General features: G+C 46.9%; 1 protein-coding gene across 3 annotated transcripts in view; it reads right to left on the reverse strand.

Moving 5' to 3' along the window:
• The window catches only part of LOC104141899 (tyrosine-protein phosphatase non-receptor type 11), a 59,823-nt gene that overhangs the window by 27,479 nt on the left and 8,024 nt on the right, over positions 1–24,320 (reverse strand). Inside the window, exon 1 of one of the 3 annotated variants that reach the window (XM_009671492.2) lies at positions 17,213–17,503. The exons of the other annotated variants lie outside the window; for them this stretch is intronic. Coding sequence (XP_009669787.1) covers positions 17,213–17,220 — 8 coding nt within the window. The 5' untranslated portion in view covers positions 17,221–17,503. Of the gene's footprint in view, positions 1–17,212; positions 17,504–24,320 lie in introns of those variants that run through there. 3 annotated transcript variants of the gene reach the window in all.

Raw genomic sequence — 24,320 nt, forward strand, 5'->3', positions numbered from 1 at the left:
AAGAGTGACACCCTGCACCACCATGTGCAGGGCCAGCACTTAAGTGTTCTATAAAACTGCTACTGCCGGAGGATTGAACGCCTCTAATGGAGCTTAATGAAGCTCAGGGACAAGGCAAAGTTGCCAAAGGCCATGCATAACGTTTTCACCAAATGCCTAATGGCAATAAAAAACAGGGCAATATTGCTTAATAGAACGCAGTAGGAAAAACCTAAGGAAACATCTGTTACAACAGTGGGATAAGAGCCCTCATACATGCATACCCCCCCCCATAGCCACAAGCACATCCTTGTCACCTTGACAGCAGCGTCCTCTGAAGGGTGTACACTCCTCAAAGGCTACTGTGACAGTAGAACCACATATGTTTTCCCTCATCATCTTATCACTCAATCTAAACACTCGTTGTCTTGCAATGCAGGATCTTGGCTGAAGCAAGATTTTTTCATGCTGAAAAATGACAACTTTTTGCAAGCTGTCAGTGTCAGGAAGAAGATGGAGGTACTGGGGTTGTAAATCTTCCAGAACCTGAAGCACCAGGCTCCCACGAGAAAGAACGCAACAGGGAAAAGGGACCTCATGTCCATCATCTCTCCAAATGAAAGGATGGGTGTTTGGAAAAGTAGGAAAATTACCTATAGCCCTCTTCCTTTTCCATCTCAGCAGCTTTGACCAGAGCTACAGATACCACTAGCTTCAGTCCATTTTAGCATCCTTCTCTCTGTAAAAACGCTCCAAGGGTATAGGAGGGCACTCGCAAACTTAAGAGTGGCACAGTACTGTCTACCAAGAGGCAGGGGAGGAGTATATCAGGGTAAAATTTGAGGGTCTGTCAACTTCCACGATGTCTTTGTGCCACTAAAACAGAAACCTAAATGCTAAACGTCCTTTCCCTCAATCATTCCCATGGCTTGGAAAGGAACCAATTCATACAAGCATACACAGGTGTCTTGTTATATAGCTTGCAAGAAATAAATGAGCTGAGGAGAAAACCTCTGCAGCCCGCACTAACAGAGGAGAGTGAAAAGGCTAATTTCCAAATTCAGCAACAAAGAAAAAGTGAAGAAGGCCTCTACAAACTCAAGCACCTCTCCCATGGATTTCCAGAACAAAAAAAGCCTCCCTGCATAGCTCATCTTCTGAGGGCTGTGCGCTGATGGGAACACATTGCTTGGCACTGCCTCGCACGGGGCACCTTCTTGAGCCAGGGAACACGCTACAGCCCTATGGCACGAAAGGGACAGTTTTAAATTCAAGGTCGTCTCCATTTGAGAATTCCAGTTCTGAAATGGAGCATCTTCCCCACAGAGGCTTTTCTACCTGGACTACACGGGAATCAAAAAAACCCAAAAAACTCTGAAGTGTGTTTCAGTGCCACGACACCTTGCACAGCTCAGACAACTACAGGTGACTTAAAATCTACCTCTCCCACTCAGTATATTCTGGCAAACCTACTCCCAGGTCTCAGCTCACCTCCTGTTCCTGTCAACAGTGGACTTAAAAACAAGAGTGACAAGACAGCTAAAAGAGGATTCAAGGCTCTTTCCCTGTGAAGGCTGCCACATCCTACCAACGCAATATACACAGAGAGCTCTCCTGCTCTAGAGCACTCTGCTGCTTCATCCCACGAGCAGAGTCGTAACTGCCACTGCCGTTGCATATCCTTTTTTCAATATCGCTTTTATCAATATAGCTTCTTTTGTTCCTGGCCTGGAGTAAACTGTACTTGCACAAAGCATCTTTAGAGCGGTTTTTCATTATAGGTTTTTACTGAAGTACATTTGTTGGTAAGCAAAACCAACCCACAACATAGCAGATGAGAAGAAAGCACCAGCCCACACATCCCCCTCTAAGTAAAGATACTAAAACCTGCAAAAAGCCTTAGAGAGCCCCACCAGTTCCAGCTTGCACGCTTCGGCCATGCATCAGAGGAGCAAGCACCACTCGCGTGCAGTTGAACCTAGGGCTTTGATTCAGACCTTTGAACACATGGATTGTTTATAGGTAGATCTGCAATACTCTGAGAAGGAAAGCAGAATAAAAGGGAACCAATTGCCTAGAAAAATAAAAAAATTAACATCATGCCATTTTTTTCAATGGCAGTAAGCAGCAAGTGTTATTGTGCAGTAGGTCGTTCAGGCAACCATTCAACTCGTACTGCTTTTTGTAGATCTGAGTCACCCCTAAAAAATTGCTTTAAATAAATAAGAGCGGGGAGCTAACAACTTTTCATGTCTACTTCTACAAGTAAATATACGTGGTCTACTTCAGGCAATACTGCTTTCCTGCGGAGAAATGAATTTCCCCTACATGGTTCAAACCAAACAAAAATAAAATTAAAAAAACAAAACAAAACGTCATCTTCAAGTGCCTTTCAGGAACTAAAGGCACACAAACCTCCACAAAGAAATGTATTTAAAAAAATAGATAAAATACTAAGACTTGCGTGCAGCATGTCTCCAATACAGACTAAAAGAAAGATACTGCTTGGGCCCTGCACGGCGGGGAAAAAGAATATGATTCAGTCAGGACGGGAATCGACACAGCATGACAGGAGAGGGCTCCGTTTAGATTTCACATCGGGCTGACTAATGCACCAGAGGCACGCACGTTCAACAGTGAAAAGAAAGGTCCGATAACCACAACACTGCCTGAAAGCCCTTTCTGAGAAACCTGGAATGACTAAGGGTATTGTGGAAGCGAGAACCACCGACATGGTGTTCACTCAACCCACTTCCATTGCAGGCAACCCCACAAAATATCATCCCCAGCTCTTAAGTCTGCATCAGCTCTTCCACTCTCCGCGCTCACATCCACAAACAGCCCTTGCTGACTGGCTTCCCACCAACAGGAAGACCTCGTGCACACCTAGAAACGGACCCATTTCAGCGCTCAGGGACCAACACGAGCAGGTCTAGGCACAGGTCAGACAAAGGCAGATCAGTTTCTCCAGTGGGGATTTACCCTCTTGCACGAGAGGGCAAATCTTAGACAGATGCCAGTCCCAGGACTTCCCCCACCCATGCACTGTCATAAAGGTCAGCCAATGCAATGGCTACAAACCCTTCCTGATCCTGTGGGCATTGAGCTAAACAACGGTGAAGACGCAGCTCCCAGACCCAGGCAAGTCAGATACAAGGAAGTCTGGTTTCAGAATAGTCCCTTGGCAGGGGTAACATTCCAGCCACAGCTCGGAAAAGGAGACCTTCCTCCATGTTAAAAGTTATCAAATAATTTCTCTTAATAAAAGAATCCTCTCTTCCATACAGTGTTACTCATTTCCTCCCTAAAATGAGCAGAAAATGCTTTTTTCTGCTGAAATCCATCCTTGCACCCCTGTCTTAAGATACAACTCAACAGATAGCTGAACACCACTGTTACACCCTCAGAAATCTATAAAATAAGGCATTTTTAAAAGTCTAGCTGTGGATATCGGTATTCTGAACAGCTCTAGAAAATAACTAAAGGATAAAAAGCACCTAACCTGAAATGAATACTTAAGAGACCGCTGTGGAGGCGGGGTGCCAGCATCTTGCTCCCTCAGCGGATGAGTTCTTGAGCAAGACTATATTTGAGGTATCACAGAGGGATACAGCTCCCACCTACCACTTTGCAGTGCTGCTGGCTCCTAAGATCCTCTAGCCTCCAAGTAAACAATAAAGTAAGTTCCTAAAAGGAGATGGAAGCAAGTTATTCTGGATCGCTGCCTTTTCTTTTTCCATTACCCTTATCTCAGACTGCTCAAAGAAGGAGCAACTTCCATCTTGTGCACAAAAAAAAACAAAAACAAAAACCAGAAAACTGCCAACTGAATACATTGGCTGCTGAGACTCGCAGACTGGCAGCCCTCCCCAAGCTATACACAGGATGTCTGTCCCAGAATACGTACATATGGAAAGCCACGGTCAGCACCAGAGACTTGGAAATAATTGTCAAAGCTCTTGGGAACAGCATGCACTCTGGCTTTCCCCGTACTTACTTTGCATTGTCCTTACAGAAGGAAGACAGGACAAGGGGACTGCCTACTGTGGCCCCCCTAGAGCCTGGGTAGGAACGCTCGCAAGAAGCCTTATGTGCAGAGACTGACTGAGCCCCACATGAGCAAGAGAGTTAAGAGCATTTGAAATGGCAAAACTTCTCTTTTTTGGTTAGGCGTGGAGAGGATCAAAGCACATCTGGCCCAAGAGACATGACACCTACGCATTTCATGTGCGGTTAGTACTGTTTGGTTCTACACAAACACTAACCCAGCAAGCTGAGGTGGCTGAAGGAACTGCAAAACGGGGAGGAGGGGACCAACTGTCAGCCCTCTCCTTTGCTAGGCTGAAGCCTCGTGACACTCTCCAGGAGTCAGCGTTCACAGTAGATGCTGTCAATATAGAGCAAACAGACCCACGGGTTCCCCAGCCACAGACACCCCTCCTCCCACCACAGCAAAAGGAAGGACAGGATACGGACCCTGCCCTTAAAGGCTACCAGATACAGAGCTGACGTTTCTTCCAGCAGAGAAATGAGGACTGTGAGAGCAGGAGCAATCCAGTCCTTTGCAAAACTAAGTTTCCTATTTAGCAAATAGGAAGAAATCTTTAAGGGCTACTCCAGATACCTATCACCAATTGCAAGGGAACGTAAAGGCCCATGCACACAACTCGGTGACACTCCTTTCAGCATCAGAAGTCAGCAGAAGGGTACGTACCACGAGTTCTCAAAACGGAGTTTAAGCAGGTGCTAAGCTGGACCACAGTAACAGAAGCAATTCACCCTCTGTAAGGGTATTAATCCTTAGAATGGGACTCAAAGGTGTTAGCAAACTCTTCTGGGCTGAGTGGACACCACTGTCCCATGCCTATAAGAAGCCTCTGGGATGCAGGAAGAGTTATACCCACAGATTAGGGTGCTGGCTTGAAGAACAGAAGCTGTTCTTTTCCTGAGGGAGGGACTCAGTTAGGCCCTGCTGCTTCTGAGGACAGCTAGGCTCAAGACAGCGTGGTTTGCTTTCTACAACTCGCCTGCCGTTCCAGTAATGCCAACTTCAAGCATTTAAAAGGTCATTTAGACCTGGAGCGTGGGACTGACTTATAAAAAAGGACAGTAAAAAACAAGGCTGCGTTCTTCTTGTTAGAAGGCGCTCAGGGTCACCTTGTCCCAGCTCTTCTCTGGGTCCATTCAGGCTGAAAGTTTCCTCTGCCCGAAACACAGAAGCACCAATACTTCCTTGAGAAAAGCAGTAGAGACTCAAAGGTAGATGCTCAGTTTTGCAGAAGGTCCAGCAACACTGTAGCACACAGTGACACTGACACTGTCCCATCTTGGGAGGGGGTCACTAAGCAAGGTGCTAAAACACTGACCATCAGCAAAAAGCTTCAGCAAGGTGCCTGCAAGCCATAGCATGGTATTTCGCAGACCTGCAAAAAGAGACTTTCCTGGAGAGATGGAAATAAGCAGTTCCATCTTAGTTGAGAAGTCATACTCATCCTCCTACATCAAGACTTAATTTAGCAGAGCGCGCACTCATTGTACAGCAAGGCTACTATTGGCTTCAAGATGTTTCCATATTGAATTATTAGCGTTCACTTCTGCACTGAAAGCTGTTCTACACAGGCATGCCTGCATATTAAGCATTTCTCAAGCCTGACAGAGTTGCAACAGCCTCCTTTGTTGTCTCTAGTCTGGTTCAACTGAAATCCCATCAGAAGACTCATTATACCAAGCATATCCTCAAGGGAATGTGTTAAATAAATATATCCTGCAAATCTATTCAGTTCTAGATACAGGTAAATATTTTCATTTTCCTAAAGCAATTAGCATCACGACAGCTAACTGTGCCAATACAAAACATCTAATATTCCCCAAGACTTCTGTAAACAACTTTAAAACAGAACAACAACAAAAAAAATCTTATTATGTTTTTAAGCCAGCATATCCATTTCCATAGCAGATATACAAGTCTATGTTGCATTCTCTGGGGTGCGAGTCACTTCTGTAGTAACCTGCTAGCTTCCTTTCTGGTATATTTTACAGAGCACTTTCCTAATCGACCTCACACTCAGGTGAGAATGGTTAGTTACTCTCTCCGAGAAGGTACACGCTCAATTTTCGCCAATTTCCAGTATGACCTGGATGCCTAACATCCTGTCACCCCTTTAAAGGAGTCCTGCATTTGTGCAAACCAAGATCTCATCGCTAGCACAAACAGAGCCAGCTCAAAGCAAACAGGGTGTTTACACAGACAGTCTGGCCTGTTTCCATAAGCATTGCTGTTTACTCTAACATTTAGAGACAAGAAACAGCAGCAGCAATAGTGAAGAGAAGAAAAACTGCCTGCTGAGGCTCTGATCCTGCACAGAGGTTGGTGGGATTGCTCTCAACAAGCAGATTCAGTTTTCACCCACTCAGAAGGGGATCTTTTCAAACTGTCTCAAAGGGGAGGATGGTGCCTCCAGCCTTCCCATAGACGTCCCCTGATCACTCAACATGGGTAGGACATAGCACTTTCAAGTTGTTTCATGCCCCTTTGCCAGCTGGTTTCAATGACACCCCAAAGAAAGACCTCAGTGATAAGTCTGGATAGAGCCAGATAGTGCATGGCACAAACGCGTGAGTCAGGCAGCACGACACATACTTCATGCACTAGTGTCAAGGTCCCCTGGTTCTTGAAGAACCCATTAACAGAAGTAACAGAGGTACTGCTGGGACTCACAGTAACTGTACAAGAGCAGGTAAGTAGGATAAAACCCTGCAAGGCCTTTGACGTGGGTAGCCAGCCCCCGCAAATAGCTGAGCCACTAGTGGTTGCAAAGAAGAGAAATATTAAACTGCAAGGATATTTAAAAAAAAAAAAAAAACACTTCACTGAAAAAAGGCAGAGACCTTCCTCTGCTGCAAGGCAGAAATCAAGCTCTCATTTCAGAGGAGGGACAGGTCGGTAATTTTTGTGGGCAAGCTCTGTGGGGTTGTGTGGACTTCTTTCTTAAGCAGCTGATCTGCTCCCACTGGATTTAGGTACCACATAAAAGAGCAAATGCTAGCAACCCCTTTGTGTGCAGTGGCCAGCCAAGGTTGAGGGTGCATGCTTGTTTCCGACCACCAGCCCCAGCTGCTTGAGAAGGGCCACGTCTCCATTGATGCCTTGTGAAGAGCTGGCTTTTTATTCAGCAATTTTTTTCCATTCGGTTTCAAGGCATATGGTTACTGAAAGCGTGTGCACAGAGGAACTTCCTCTGAGAAAACAGTTAAGCAGAGTCACTCCCAAACCAGATGCTTCTGCCTTGGAATCCAAACTAACCTTCTCCACTCTGTACTGTCAAGAAAGGTCCAGTTAAGTCTTTTTCTGCTGCCAAATTCTCAGCACACTGCTTAATCAATGTGGTTTCTAAAAAGGCAGCCATCCAGTTTTATGGGATCAGCATCATCTTAAAAAAGCCAATTAACCAACATCACTGATGTTCAGGAGGCTGGAGTCTTGGTTTATTTCCATTTCTTTATTAAGAGCTACCAAGTCCACTCAGTCTGTATTTAATCAGTAACAGCACTCTACGCCTCTCTTTGAGCACTACGCATCAGCTGATCTGACAGTACACTACAGATAAGACACGTGGGTTGTCCAGCCTCACCCAGCAGAGTGAGGCAGGAAATAAGCTGTCTTAAAAGAAAGGGCTTTTGCACCAAATTCTCTCCCAACCCAGTGGGGTTCTCCCAAGCAACTATGTCGCTTGGGGAAGACTGTGGACTTCTGTACCCTGTGAATAGAGTGCCTCGGTTTCAGAGAGCAGAACAAGCCAGGCCTGGGTGTTCACTAGTTTTACAGACTTCTCTTTGTCTGCTAATGTAAGACACCCATGTTAGTGGTGTGCAGCAGCGCACCAAGCTATGACAAGCAGCGCACCAAGCTATGACAAGCTATCAGGATGTAATAACCCCAGTTAGTTTGACCGCAGCACCTTATACATATTACCGGCTAGCATGTGTCACCATCATCTCTCCAGGGGAAAAAAAACACGGCATGCTCCCTCCAGTCCCTACAGTGCTCTTAACACCCAGGGAGACGAGGAGAAATAAGGAGCTGAGATACCAAACTCTTCAGATGATCTGGCTTTGGAGTCAGTTATAATGTTCCAAACATATGCAGTGAAGAGCACCTTTGCCTGAGGACTTCCTACCTCCATACACATCACACTTAACAACCCCAGGCAGCACTATATCAGAGAGAAGAGCTGAGAAGAGCAATTTTCTAGCATAAAGTCTCAGTGACCCAACAGCAGTGGGCACAGACAACTCTGCCGCTTTAAGGAAGGGGTGCTGATCAGCCCAACCATGTTCATTACACGTGGCCAGACCCTGCAGAACTCTTCCACCGGGCTCAGGCCAGAGGGTCTCGCCAAAATGCACGCAAACAGCAGAAGGGTCAGACAAAGGAAACTCGAAGCCATAGTTGCGCACACCAGAGTCCTGGTTTCTATCCCACAAGCAAGCTCTGAAGAAGCTATTGGTACTATTTTCAACAGCAAACCAATGCTGCTGTGAAGGGTGACCAGCATTGCTCGGTCTTTGTGCCTTGTTGCATTACTGAAACTGTGTTGTAAGAACCACTCACACCCCCACTGCAACTTAGCTATTGAGCCCTAACCAACAATGGAAACCCTCCCTCCACACCTCTGCTGAGCCGGCCCAGTGGGACTTCCTTCCTAGCACCTGCCGGTACACCTATCAAAGATGCCTTCTCTGAAACTTTTGAGGATAACATTTCAGGGTTTAATCCCAAGGCAAGAGCAGTCTCTGGACTGGACCTGCCCATCACGAGAACATCCCCAGCCTGCTTGCCTTCTGCAGGATATGCCATTAATGCTTGCGCTGAGTGGGCACGAAACCACCTTGGCCTGCAGGAAACCTCAACCTATATCTCTATTAGCTAATGACCTCATCAAAAGGCAGAGCAGAGCTGCTTTGAGCTGCAGAGCATCTAGCACATCTCCATGCCACATTCAAAGACTTTTGGAGCGGGGAGGGGGAGGGAGGGAGGGAGGTGGGACAGGATATGTGTACGCACACGTGCATATTCACCACCCACACTTTGGTTTGAAACTCAAATACTACAGCCAGTATAGTTTCACATACAGCTCTTCAAAAGAGCTTTTCCATAAATGCCCCTTGCAAGACAGTGCATTAGGCAGAGCAGTTTCAATTAAAGAAACTGTTTTTCCCTAGAGATTATGAGTAGTCTCAGACTACATGGGTAAGATCAGTTTTATTACTTTGTCATTTAATTGTGATTTCAGTCCTGTCCCTAGAGATCTAGAGAGCGGCTGGACACAGACCCCCAGCTGCCATCCTGGGGGAGGGGATGGCTTCTGTTGGTCTGAAACAGGAAGAGGAGAGTACACGTACAAAACCAAGAAAGAGCAGTAAGAGTGCCCTATGAGCTCTTTCCTGCATGTCCTATAAAGGTAGGAGCAGTTATCTCCCTTCTGGCAGGGAGCTGGTGCAGAGAGTTTTCATTTACTGGCTCTGGAACCTCAGCTGGCATTAATTTTTAATTAATATAAATTCACATCTCTCCTAGCTCCCTGTCACATGAAAAGGTTTGCATCATCTACTCCCTCTAATTTGATCCCTTCATCTCAATTCTAATCTATGCTTGCCATTGGCACATCTTTCTCTTTTCAGGCACTGTCCATTCTTTTTCCTTCTGATCCATCCACCCCATCTCCCCAAAACACACTTATGACCTGTCTCTTAGCCAAGGATTTCAAGTTGGGTAGGTGTTTAAAGAACTAATTTTGCCTAAGAAACTAGGAAGCTTGTTAGATCTAGCTGACATCAGAACAGAGAGAAATCACTTGAAGGACAAATACCACGAAGAATTCCAGCAACCAGTTAATGCTGTGCACCAGTACCTGTCTGGGATGGATGCACAAGCAAGCACCTCATCCAGAGCACTAGGCATGTCTCTGTGGGTCCCAAACTCTGCTTTTTGAAGTCTGCAAGGGTTCACTTCCCTTCTCTGCTTTAATGTGAAAGCAACCGTCAGAATTCACATTTTCAAAGGCGATCTCTCTGCTTCAGAGATACACCCCACTCTTTTCATATCTCACTAGTATGAACCAAAGTACACAGCTTCAGCACACCTTTATTCATCCCTGGAGCCAACTAGTGCCTTTTAACCACAGAGCTGTATCAGCTACACTATCCAAAGAAAGCATTACTCCAGTTGCGCTCAATAACAACATCCTCTTTCACAAACACGTAACCAAGACACAACTTGGACACAACCTGGACTCATAAAGGTATAGCCAAGTCCTCTGAGTTGATTTCAGGTTCAAAGCCTGCAGTGACAAGGACATGCACAGAGGCCCTTTTATTCAAGCCGGCTGACACATTAAGGTACTTCTTTTTCTACATCTTAACTCACTTTAGAGCACGGTCACGCTGAGGAGCAAAACCCCACTGTGACAGACATTGCATACAGATCACAAAGGGGGTCTCTGAAAGAAGATCTCAGCTTGAAGTCCAGGAAGAAGAGTAGGGAAGAGGATCAGAGGTAGTGTGGCATGCTCAAGTTTGCCCAGTAACATCAGGACTAGGACCCATGCTTTCCACTTTCCAGATCATGCCTCTATTACATGCACTTTCCAAGCTGGACCTAACTTCAATTTAAGACTGACCAGCCTGGAAGGCAGAACATGGTTCAGAAGAAGACAACCCGAAAAGAACTCAGAACTTGCCAGCTGAGATTCTGACTGCCAGTGGCCTATAACAGCGATCTTCACGCTTCACAACAGCTCTGTCAACTTGGTCTCCATCTCTGATTGCCTGCTCTGTGAAAACGCCTCTGCTCTACACAGAACATGAGCGATGAGGGAAAGAAAAGTCTGTGTGCCTAAGTTCACTTCTCTAAAAAGGCTATGATCTAAGATGCAAAGAAGCAAAATCCAATCACGTGTTCACCTATTATCTCTCTGGGGAAACCCAAGACTATTAATCAGGTCATCAGCTCAAAAATAGCAACCATCAGAAGAAAAGCCAGAAGACTATGAAGAAGCTGCAAATGCAGACCTTCCCTTTGTGGAGAATACTTCTATTGACAGAGAGCTGAACATGATTTTCACTCTGTACGTTACGAGACCTTTGTGAGCTTTACAGACAAAAGGTCTTACGCTTCTCACTAGACACCCAGTATGACAGTTTTGTTATGGGGAAAATAAGACATGAAAGAAAGTCACATTCATATTCTTCCTTCTGACCTAAACAAGCACTTATTAGGCAGGAGGCTATGATATAAAGCACCTCAACTGAGTATCCTTCTATTGCTGGCACCCACACGCCTGCCCCAGCCATCATAGGACAGCCACGTATGCAAACACCCACAGCCAGGAGCTCATCTGCTGGGGGCAGAACAAGCCTATCAGCACCGCTCTTCTGTATTTACATGCCGCTACTGAAGGAAAAGCTAAGACGATTTCCTGCTGCCACTGCAGCAAAGCCCTTTGGCACACAAGCTACCCCATTTCTGACATTGGCTTAGTCACATGCCTGTTTCACTCTCATTTCTATCTGGATCTTTCCACTCTAGTTTCAGAGGCACCGCTCACCCTGGCTTCAAGCAAGATGGAAAAAGATCAGCATATCTGAAAGGGAGGACATCTCAGAAGTGCTGATTTCACAGCTATCACTGATCTTCCCCACAGTCAAGGCGAGTGTAGACTGTATTCAAAGCTGAAGTGGCTGAAAACAGTCCAACCAGCAGTCGGGACTCAGTCCCTGCCACCCCGAGCCTGCACACACACTAAACAAGAGAGCTCTGCCTATCATGGGGACTTCCTCACAGTCCATCCCACATTGCTGATATGGAAAACCTCTTTCACCATCGTGTCTTGTTCTCCCCAGATAAAAGGCCTTATAGCGACAAGGAAAGGAAGCAACTTATGAAACTAAGACCCAGAGCACAACTACATTTCTTGAGACAAAAGTGACAGTCTGCTCCACAGGACCAGAACAAACAGTTAAGGCACTAGGGCATGAACGCGTGACTTGGCCTTCAAATGCAGCAAGAAGCTGAACTCCGTTATACGTTTGCATGGGTGCATGAAGGATGTGAAAGAGACCGGCACTTATCTGCTGTATTGCTGTCTCCTTGCTTCATGTCAGCGAGCAGCTGCTACTGGCATTGCTGCACCTGCCATTTCATCCCCACCTAGGTCTCCTTCAGCCCTCCCAGGAGACTGCAGTAGACAAGGGGCTCTACACCATGTAGAAGAAGTTAGAGGGGTGATGCACGTGTCATTTTGAAAGTCTGCCATCATCCGTGATCCAAAGTGTTGCAAACACTTGACCTAGCAACTCTGGTCCTCAGAACAGCAGCTTGTAAAGACTTGAGCACAGGTATTGCTCATGCTCTCCCCTTGCCGGAGGCAGAGTTCCTCTAACAACATCCTAATAGCCAGCGTGCTTCACTTCCACTTAAGCTGGTTGCAGCTGCAGAAGCAGCAGCTCTGGGTTGCCAGCTGGCCAAGAAACGCAGCCAGGACAGTCTATCCAAAGGCTGTACAGTAAGCTTTAGGACACAGTGGTGATGCAGGAGATAGCAACCACACATCTCAGAAAAGTCTGACTGCTCATTCCACCGTGTTCTAGAAAGAAATCCCAGATCCAGCAGGGCAGGCACAAAATGAAGTGTGCCTGTTTTCCTACGTGTCAGAGTGTTCTTGCACCTACATTCCCCATGCCTAATTATAGCCAAGGAAAGCTGCTGTCAAATACGGGGCTCCAGTTGGTCCTTGCTAGCCACAGGAAGAGATGCCTTGAGCTAAATAGTGAAGGAAGGAAGGAAGGAAGGAAGGAAGGAAGGGTCATCAGAGAGCCTGACCTCCCACTACAAGTGCTAACTTACATTTTCACTTCCAAAATAAATTGTTACATACACTTGCTCGGATGCAAGAGTTTCCTCTTTAGAATAATAAAGTTATCTATCCTGCAAGAGCCTATCCCCACTAATTAACACATGTTATCAAAAGGCCCCCGTTAGAGTGTTCCAAGGATGGATTCACATTAGAAACAAGACTGTAGAAACATTGGCATATGAGAGGTAAGGGAGGAAGAAAATAGTGGCCAATTCTGACTAACTGCTGCCAAAACAGAGACACTACCATAAGCTCAGCTAGTCCCAGGTAGCAGCCAAGCACACACAGTGTACTCAGTTTCCCCCCACCCCAAAACAGCAGAGCCCTCCTAGCCCAGGCTTTTAGCCATCAACACTACCAGGTAAATCTTTGTGGAAAATGAGCTCTGAGTGTGCTTCAGAGACGTGGGTTTTCAGCCCTCACTTTTGTATCTCAGTTTCCTTTATTTTTGTTTTGAGGTGGGGGATATGTAGCATCTTATAAGCTTTTCCTCTTGGTCCATGTAGCATGGTCTCTCTCCAGTTGCACCTCAAGTCAGGCATCGGAAAGCAACATGGCAAGTAACCCACAAATATTTGGCTCAAAATGGAGACTATGAGAAAATAAGCCTTTATTCCACCTCACGGCATTAGGTCACAAGGGAAAGCCCTACCACCATGCTTCAGTGTGGCATTAAATCACATCCCCCGTGCTTCCCCTCATGGGCTATGTTAATTCATAAGCTGTCTACAGCCAAGCCTCTGAGCATCTTGGGACACAGCAAATCTAGCAAGTTAACAGTCGCCTCGACACGTAAATCTGTCAGTGAAGTTTCCTCTTCTAAAGCAGTGGAAATACTAAGTTTGTTTTCAGTGCTTATCACATTTGAAACAAACAAATGGCCACCTCAAAAGTTGGTCTGCCTGCTCAGGAAGCCAACTGAGCACACAAATACCACCTCTCCTTACTACCAGGAGCACATGTCAGGCTGGCAGGCCTCCCATGTGATTTGGACAGAGGGGAGTTATGCAGACTTTAAATTAATTCAAATCCTATGACTAGGATCAGAAGGTCTGAGGCAGAGACTGCTGAGTAAGCCATCTGTCCGCATTTCCTCAGAGGATAGTCCTTGATAAAGGGTAAAACCTAAACCTGCCACCATCTCCTTTGAACCATTTATACCAGCAAAGGATTTGGCTCTCAGCCTGCCACTAAGATTTATAGCTGGTAAAACCCAGGTCTAAAATAGCTGGGAAGGAACGAGCATTGACTAGCACCTCTCTTGGTCATCTGCAGAGAAGAACCAACGGGACATGGAGAAAAGACCACAAGAGACTGGAACAGGCATCAGCTCAGAAAGTCACGCGTATTGCTGTGGGAAGCAGAGGACTTCAGACACTGGATGCCTTTACACCATCTTTGCCTGCCACTTCATAGCTCAGCAGAAGGCTGCTCCAAGGGGGCAGCAGTACATAGCAAGTGAGGAACTGTTAGACTTGGTAACGCTCCCCAGGTTATTTACTTACCGCAGGTATCCCAAACCCCAGACTGCCTGCACAGAACTAGGAGAATTCGGATATCCAACAGGTGCTTTCAGGAGCAAAACTTATTCCTCCCCAGTATCCAGCTGGTACAAGTACCATCACCTCTGATCTTGCCGTGGGACTGCCCTAATACCCCAAGGGCAGAGTCTCTTGCTGAGACAGTTTTGGTTTGTTTCTAAAGAAGGCAGAAACATCCTTCACAGAATACGTGCAGGGTTAATTTCCCCATTTGGATTCCAAGTATTTGCTCACTTCAGAAATAACAGTAACACTTAGCACATCAATTCCTCTCTGAAACGTGCTCTGCTTCTCCGCGGCCCTTCATGCTCCCCTCTCCCCTGCGCTCTGCAACCCAGCCATCACTTGTCCGCAGCAACGGACAGCCCAGCCAGCGGAGCGCACCTCTGGGCTTTGCAAGATGTGAACTCCATCTCTCCTGTCACAAGCTCCCTGTTTGCCAGGGGGCAAATCATTTAGTTATTCGCTGCTTCCATTAGCAGCAAGAGCTGTCTCACCCCTCCGGGCACAGCGCAACGTTCAGTAGCGCAGCACAAGCTGTCAGCCCAGGCAGGTAGGTATTTAATTGGAAGGCAATCTGCATACATGTTTAGAGGCTTTCTGCGGTAGCAAAAGGCCTCTGGCTTTGCAATAAATACACTCCGACATTTTATTCTTGCTGATGTAAATTCTGGCCTTGCCGCTCAATACATTTGGACAAGTTTCTTCCAAGGATTTCCATGCCCTGCACAGGGTCATGCTGGAACCCACTTTCACCTTGCACAGCGAGACCTTAGAGAGCGTTGCAACAGGCAAGAAGTCGGTTACTAGTTTAGTGGGTGGGTTTCGTGTATACCACACTAACACTGGGGAGAGGAAGCATAACACAAGACCGAAACTACTGGGAAAAGAATACAAATTTTGCCTGAATATTCTGTTTCTGCAGAATGGGAGAGGCAGATCTAGTTTTATCTGGCCCATGTGCATTTCAACACCCAATTATACTCACCTGCACTAGCAGGAAACTGACAGCTGAGGTTTTTCCAAGTTGCCCAGGGGATTTACACCCATGTCCTCTTAATTAAGAGAGGTGTAGATAAGTCCCTCCAGATGCTTTGAGCATATCAGCCCAAAAAATTTGTGAGGGCAAAGGATCCAAACAGGTTATTTTCAGCTGCCGTTTCCAAATTTTCTGAAATATTTTCCAAATTAAATTTAAATTTGAATTAGCTTTTTCTGCTCAAAGAATATTCCACTGCTAGGAGCACAAAGCAACCACCTCGAACACTGAACTACACTTTAACCTCAGCCAGAGATGGCATTGCCTACTAGCCTCAAAAGGCCTAACAGGAGGAGAAATCTCTTTTAAGCTCCCTCCAGTCTAGGAAGTTTACTGGTCTGTATATTACAGATGTTCTTGTTCTCGCCAAGCAAGCTATAATTACAATGCAGACCCACCTGCCAGACAGTTGGGGCATTAAAAATATATTGCCAGCCAATTCTGAAACTAGCCCAGCTGTTGTCTGAGCGACAAGCCTCCTCCTGGAGCAGAACAGTATTCGCTTAGCTGCCTTCCTATGATCCGATGAAGCAGAACATACCAAGGAAGAGGCCAGACACCAGTGACTTCTGCAACACGCGAGACAAGTTAGTTAAAAAGGTTTGGGATGCTCTTGAGGTACAACACAGTGTAAGTTACCAACAGGCTGCAGCAACTCGCATCAACCGAATCCCTGCATAGTGCTGAAGACCAGCCCACGCCCTCTGCATGCCCATGGAAGGAAGGAAGGAAAGAGGAAGGAAGGAAAACCCAAGGCATGCTCTGCTTTACACTCCATGGCAAAGAGCCAGCCACTCGCACAACGATCCCGTTGCATTTAGCCGCCTCAAACATGGCTTCAGACACAGCCCAGTTCTTGCCCAGGATCTGCCCACTGAGTTTCTAGTGAAGAGGACTGCTTTCTTCAGACACACGCTCGTCTGTTGTGCCTCCTGGCCTGGCAAAGGGATCGTTTCACACTGCATTCCCCTGCTCCAGCAGACCCCTTTCACGCACTGCTGCTGTTATGGTTCATGCCCATTATAACCATCACTGCGTTCCAAATTGCACTTCTGGTAACTAAATTTTGTCATTTCACACGTTTTGAGTTTCTACTAAATTCCATTAGGGTTGCTCAGCCCTTTTGAAATTACAGCGCTCCAATATAGGCGAGCTGGGTTATCAGGACATAAAAGCACGCTCAACTAGAGATAGGGCAAAGCAAATGAAGAGATACACGAGTAACTATTAATACAGCATCACTAACAAAGTAGCACAAGATACAAATCTAGTAACACCACATATATGACACGCTGCTCACAGTAGGAATAACCTCTCCCAGGCTGCAGCCAGCACCAACAGCTTCTTCAGTAATCATGTTAATAGTAACCGTAACAATCGCACTAATGAAATGGCCACCACGCTCTTCCCCAGTGCTAAAGCCAGCCACAAGCGGACCCGGGCGCTGCAGAGGCATACGAATGGCCGTTTCCACTGGAGAATCTTACACTTCTGGAAAGAATTTGCTACTTGATGGCTAACAAGCACTGTTAATGACTATTCATACCCTCTTAGGACCCACACCTTCAAGTGCTCTCTGACCGCTATTAGCTCATATCTTCCTATAGTGCAAGTGGAACCTTTCTAGGGGATTTAAGCTACACAACTGCTGTCTATACCTTCTCCTCTTTGCTTTGATCCCACTCAGAAATATCTTTGTTAAAAATAGAAGCTAGACATACACAGAACAGACATCCTACCTCACCATAACCGGTCAAGACTCCTGACCCAGCAGGATATGCAGGGTGATTCGTTAGTCCACAGAAACCACAGCGCAGCTCAAAAAGCGGCAAGATTCGTAGGATACGGGAGGTGGGGAGAGCTTGGTCTAGGATATGGAAGGCAGTTTGCTGCCCGATAAGAACGTTCCAGCCTCCAGCATCCTTCAGGAGGGTTGGCCAAGGTGGTGGAGCCTGGAAAGTTTCAAGTGAAGAAGTGACAGCTAGCGTTATTTACCAAAAAACACAGCCCAGCTTATTCTGGAAGGGAGTGGGGGTGGAGAGAAGAAAAGGAAGTCATCTCATTCTCTTATCAGTGCAAAGCCAGCAGCTGTGAATTGAGTGTTTAGAAGGGGGCTGGGGAGGGTAACCACCATGCACACATGGTATATGACGACATCTGTCTGTCAACTTATGGGCAGCCAAAAAAAAAAAACTTTAAAAAAAAAAAAAAAGGCTTTTGGGCAAAGTTATGTTCCATGGAGTTCCTGTATCTCAACAGCACTTCCTATTAAATCTTCCTCCTCCATGCAGAGCAGTGAGAGATTCCTTCTCCAGCCCTTCAGCGCTGACTGACATCCTTCAAACAGCAGCCATTGCCCTCAGCACGGCTGGGAGCAAGGGGACAGCAAGGCAGCACCGTGTGTGGTTAACGCACAGCTCTCAGATACAGGGTCTGCTCCTGCCAGCAACAGGACTCCCACGCTCCTTGGGAAGAATTTTTCAAGATATTTAGATACCCAAAAACATCTTGGCAGCCCTGCTTGCTTTTTAGAATTTCTAATTTATCCTTAAAAAAATAGTCTCTTCATTTCACTCTGACTCAGCTTCTCTGTCCTGTAAAGCAGGGTTCATAACTCTTCTTTTGGGCACTTTACCTTTGTGAACTGTGAGCTCTTTCGGGAAGATACTGCCCCATTCTCCGTGTTAAAATAACATGTACCACCAGGCCCCCAGAGGCAGCCGTACCTCAGAGAGAAGCATTTCTACACAGCATTTCTGGGCTAACTATCTCTGGAGAGTAGACATGGGCACGCAGAGCACTTAAGTGTAAGGCACCCTGGTTAGAGTCCGGTCTCCAGTATTTAGTCATGGAGAAATAGGCTCTTTCAGAGAGTGATGCAGAACAGAACCTAATTCTCTCCCCTGACTACACAGGGACACCCAGTTCAGCCACTCAAAACAAGTGCCTAAAGTTAGACAGGCCAAGTATCCCAACATGTCCAGGTCCTAGGTCTAATTTGAGAGATAGCAAGGTTTGCAGGGAGAGACAACAATTTTTATTACATCAGCTCATACAAATGGAAAAAGCAGACAAGCTTTCAGGCACACAGACCTTTTCTCAGGTCATGCCAGGGCAGGAATAATTTGTGTTCTTCGTTCTGCAGGAAGCCAGAGGCTGTGGCCATGGAAGACAACTCCACTCTTCCCAACAGGTCCTAGAACAGTACAACCACATATTTCCCCCTCTTGGCTCAGCAAGCCAAGGAGGAAGACCACAACACCCAGGTCTACCCTAGCAGTCCCAACAAGTGGCACTCTGGATCCAGAGCTACCAAGAGCAAACTTGGGATCATTATAGCCCTGCAATCTGGACACCTGGCTAAATACCTCAGTCCTCTGTGGTTCTTTCACATACTTGCCTCACCAGCTATATACAGCAGGAGAAATGAGACCTCAGAAGGCCATCCTCCTGTGGGCTGGCAAACAATTAAATATACATCAATCAAGATATTAAATAGCTGGGAATGTGGCTGCCTCTGCAATCCTGAGTATTTAGCCCATTATCCCCACAGCCACTTAGCACAATTATAGTTGCTTTGTGGCTAGCCTTTAGTGTGCCAACAGAGCAGCTGAGGCACAGAGGAGATTAGAGATCAGCAAAAGTCCCAACCACAGAGCAAAGCTGAGTGCTCTGGAAGACCTCTGCCTAGGCAGCAGTGAGCCAGGAAACACTGGGCTGGACCAGGTACTGCACACACTGCTGGCCCTGCAGAGGAAGAGCAGAAGGTGGACAGCACAGAATTTGGTTTGCTTTTAAGGTTTGACCCTGCTTATGTGGCTTGTAGAAAAAGAGCTGGGCTTCTCTTCCTGCTAAAGGAGGAAGAGTAAGTAGCTCTTACGCTCAAAACGATGCTAGCTTCCAAGTCAGTAGGGAAAAGCTGACAACTCCAGAGAGACCATCAGAGGAGCTCAGGGCTGTAAATCCTGCTAATGGAGAAGCTCCTAATAGCCCTCCAGCAGTGCCAGACTCCTCCATTTGCTCCCCAGATGTCCAGTGCAGCTGGTGGGAGCAGCCCTTAGAATAATGCTTCCCTCATGGGCCCCTGGGACTTTGAAGTGCTAAGAACGAAACGTCTTGCCGCAGGATATGCGATGGGCCAGTGTCAGGGGAAGGGCAGCCCCCCCATCGTCCCTTCACTCACTCAGGTCAGCTCACTCTGTCTCTGCCACATCTGTTCTGATGGCCAAAACAGAATCGTCCCAACGAGAGGCAGAGCTTTGATGTTTTCCAGGTTAACTGCCATAAGATATCTGTTCAGTCAGAACCTGTCCTCTTTCCTCTCTTATGCTAGCATTGTAATATCCGTGACAATGCCACTGTCCCAAACATGAGCCATCCTATACAGTAGCCGCTAAAGAACACCCAAAACGAGCAACGTTCCTGCTGCAGTTTGCAGAGGATTTGGTGAGATTCCAGCGTTCAGTAACAACCACTTTTTCCCTGTCTTGGGCTGAACACAGGCATCACACCCTGCAAAGGAGTTTATTGCATGAGACCATTTTACTAGAACTGGGCCAGCTGTTTGCAAGAGATCCCACACTGTTTTCCACACACTCTTTCCCCTACACTTTAGCGTACATCACTGCTCCTGTACGGATTCTCCACATGGTTCAGAGCCCATCTCAGCTTTCTCATGTAGTCACCAGCTAACAGTACTGCACTTGCCACAGCTTTTTAGCCATCCCTTCACATGGAGACCTGTTAAGCATCCGCCCCTCCCCAAAACGCTTGCCAGAACCCTCTGCCACGGGCCAAATAGACCTGCAGCAACTGAGGCAAGAGCCTCAGGGGTAAATACTGAAGCCAAGAAGAGAGAAGAAAGGGCTGCCCACTTTATGCTAGACAGAATCATGGCTCAAGCCCAAACACCAGTGCATGAAGTGCAAGCAACAAGGGGGAGAAGACAGCCCTGGCTAATGCTGTAGCCCCTGCTGCAGGAGCTGATTGTTTGTGGAACGGTTCATCACAGAATACGGACTGTTTGGAAACAACCTGCGCTACCATTTAGCCTGAAGGCACAAGCCAGTGGCTTTGAGAGACTCCCCTAAAAACCAACCACGGGAAATTCAAGCCCGCTTTCACTTGCATGAGTCTGAAGACTGTGTATATGATCACTATTCAAATCTTTTCAGTGGAAAAGAGGAGATAGAAGACAGGGGAGAAGTGTGAAGAGCTGCTGCTGCTGCTGCACAAATTGCACACAGAGGGGAGCTGTCTTAGCTCGCACCCCACCTTTCCCCTCTCAAAGGCTGAACTTGCCAGAAATCCAGAAGCCAGAAGTACAAATGCACAAAGCGGATATTGCAGCCAAGGAGAGCATGCTCCATCTCCATGGGTCCACATGTTTCTCTGTCGTGTCCCACCTACTCCCTAAAACAGCAAGGAATAAAAAGGCTGAAAGGGGGTGAGAAAAAAGCAGAAGAGCTGATCCAACCACATCACAACCTGCATCCCTGCTCTGCAGTGGCTGAAATCCAACACAACAGGCCTAACCACACTGCAGCTCAGTGCTTGGACATGGAAGGAAAGGGAATTCAGACCCTTAATTTTCTGGCTTTTGCCCAGCTCTGCTGAGGACCAAATTGGAGGTTTAAGGTTTGGAAAAGCCCATTCATCTCCCAGATGCATTGCATCCCTCTTCCTCCGTCAGTCAGGAGCGACTCCAAAGCCTGCCATTTTTAACCTAGTCAGACACTTGAAAACCATGCCTCCCTCAAACTACAGTTCTCCAAGTATGCCAGTTCCTATTATCTTTGACCATTAAGATGACAGCACTGAAAGTTTCTCCTGCTTTTAGCTGCAGTAGCAACAAATACTGGCCCTCCAGTGCCCACAGTAAGGAGACTGAAAGCCTAGTCCAAGACACAGATAAGAGTAGGTGGGTTGGTTCAGCTCAGTCAGCAAGACGGCACTGCTGTTGCAGCACAACCTCTTGCACAGGTCAGAGCACGTCCTGGCCAAAGACACACCAGGGAGTGGGAACTGCAATCTGTACATCAGGTTGCAACCAAAGGGCAAGGAACAGGCTTGCAACACACAAGCCAGCTGCACCTGCGTGTCGTCTTGCCAAGACTACAGGCCTTGCTAGGGGAGGTTAGAGAGAAAGAAGTCAACATAAAGCCTGGTCAAGGCACTGGTACAGCAGCCACCCACACGGCTCAGACTCTCCAAGTAGTGGTTACACTTCACTGTCCAAGGGCAGCCCCTGGCCAAAGTGTCAGCAATGGTGGTTTTAAGTTCCTTTGCTCCATCTGCTGGTTAGAAAGCTTTTTTAAAAGCTTTGCAGAGCCACCTTGCACTGCTCCCTTGCATGGCCTGCTCACACTCAGGGCTATCTATCCAGAGAGGTTAAAGATAGCCATTTTGGTAAGCGCAGGACTGCGAAGAAAGCTCTCTTTGGAAGGGCAGAAGGCGTTTGAACGCTCACATGAGGAGATCATCCCCACACTGGAAGAACAGGGTAGCTGAGTACAGTAACCAGAAGAGTCACAGCTAGGCCCTCCCCATGCAAACCACAAGCATGACTACTTTCTACAGCAGCAGTCCTCAGACAGTCAGGAGATATTTTTCAAGCCCGAGTAAAGCAGTACCAGTAAAGCCAAAGGCACTGCACAGTCCAGCACCTCACAGCATCAGACAGAGGAAATCATTTGGCTTCCACCCCTCTTGTTGGATGACGGGAGTAGGATGATGCTTTTCCAAGCATAGGTGCTCAGAACTGGGCTAGGGAAAGACAAGTGAGGTCCATTCAGGGCAGTAAAAAGAATAAAAAGATTCATTTATTAGAACGATGCCAAGGGAAGAAAAACCCGGATCCATTCTCCCAGGAGCAGAGGAAAACCAAACCAGCCCCAAGGCAACACAGAGCCGAGGAGCCCAGAAGTCTCCACTATTAACCAGGCCCTTTCTTTGCTTATGAGGTTCCTCTCTAAGTCTAGAAGAAGAAGAAAAAAAAAAAAGAGAGAGAAAAAAAAGCACTTAAGGAAGAAAGTAAGAGCAGAGCCTAGGGTGAGAGGGACTGGATGGATGGCCTTATGCTACAGCATATTGGCTTGCCCCAAGCTCCCTCTTGCTCAGCACCAGGGCCAGCGGGAGGAGAGGAGATTCCTGCTATGCTCTTCCTACCCTGACACATCACCTTTGCCTGCCACAATATGCCTGAGCCCACAGCGTCACGTGTGTTCCTGCTGGGCCCAGAAATCCTCAGCTTTCAGGATTATATAACCTGATGAGCTAATTAAAAATGAGGAGGTTTATTTTGGACCTGGGCAGGGTGACAAGACAAAAATATAGCCCATAGCAGGCCCATGTCCCCTTTGAAGAGTAGCCAGAGCTATTTTTTACTTAGATACATCATGAAGAATTGGAGAGAAAAAAAAAATATCACAGCTATATTTAGAATTTAATCAGTGGCAGAGCTTGTAACACTTCTTAGAGAGGAGACTGATGGAAATATTTCAGGAGAGTGGCAGGGGGAGGAGGAAGGAAAAAAAAAAAAGAGAGAGAGAAGAAAAAGAAAACCAAGGACAAAAATAGCCCTGGTAACTACCTCACATGGAAGGGATGCTGCTCAAGGGTGTGAAGAAGAATCTTTGTTGTTGTTGTTTTGAAATTAAATATTCCACATCGGCACAACGGCCGATGATATTGCTAATTGCTTATTCTCATGTCACCATGAGTAGGGTGAAGCCCCAGAGGGTGAAGAAGAAAGAACAGGGACAGGAAAGAACAGGACAGTTAGGGATAAAGACCCTAACTGGAACAGCTGTGTCAATCTGCTGCCTATCAATGGGAAAGAAAGGGAACCATCTCCTTGGTGGTGCTGAGAAGCCCACCTTCGGTCCAATTCTCTCCCCCTTGGCTGGCTAAAAGACCCTCAAGAAGAGGGGGAGTAGAGGGAGGAGAAAAGAAGAAAAGAATTCCTTTTCAAATTAACTGGAACATTCACTTTGGCACCGCAGATTTGAACTGCGTTGTTTTTCTCCGTTTTGACACCAAAAGGAAGCAGCTAGGAAGCAGCATAGTGCTAGAAACACACTGCAGTCCAGTCGGATGGGTGGAGGGCATGGCCAGGTAGAGAAAGTCTCTCTGGCCCGGCAGACTCTCCCCACACAGGCGGGGGGGACAGCCTCTCTCATCCCATGGACTCCAGTCTGCTGGTCTGACCCTTAAACAGCTCTCCACTCCCATACAGAGAGGCGGATTTCTTGTTGAGCATCTGTTAGCACAGCCGCCAGAAGGGAGTTTTTTCCTACTTCACTGCTCTGGTGTGGGCTATTGCCAGCCTGAAATTTATTTAAGTGAAGAATTTCTGTAAAGCCCACAACAGATTAGCAGGCAGCTAAACAGAGTCATGACACAGTCCAGATTCACTAGATATATAATAACTGTAGGTTGGGAATGGGAGTCATTTCCAGACATTATCATCATCAGGTCACAGTAGGTTCTTGCTCAGCTGGAGAGAAAAAAAGGAAAGAATGCAGTTGCATGAAAAGCTTTTGTGCATCCAACACCACAGATACCTTCTACCCCAGCTATTACAGAACGCGACAGCAAGGCATGGAGACGGTCTGGATTGTAAGAGAAAACTGAGAAATCAGCCCGTCTCAGCACAGCAGTGGAGGTTATTGCCAGAGGTCCTGTGAACCTGCAGAGCAGCCCCATCTCTGTGCATGAGATGGACCAGGAGGAAGTGCACACTGAGGCTGCCTGCATTTGGTATTTGTGCTCCTTGCTGCTGCAGTTGATGCCTTCTCTCGTAGGCCAGCAAGCAGCTTGTGTTTTTCCTTGGGAAGATCGAGGGAC

Source organism: Struthio camelus, chromosome 21 (assembly GCF_040807025.1).
Source record: "Struthio camelus isolate bStrCam1 chromosome 21, bStrCam1.hap1, whole genome shotgun sequence".
NCBI classification, from domain to species: domain Eukaryota; kingdom Metazoa; phylum Chordata; class Aves; order Struthioniformes; family Struthionidae; genus Struthio; species Struthio camelus.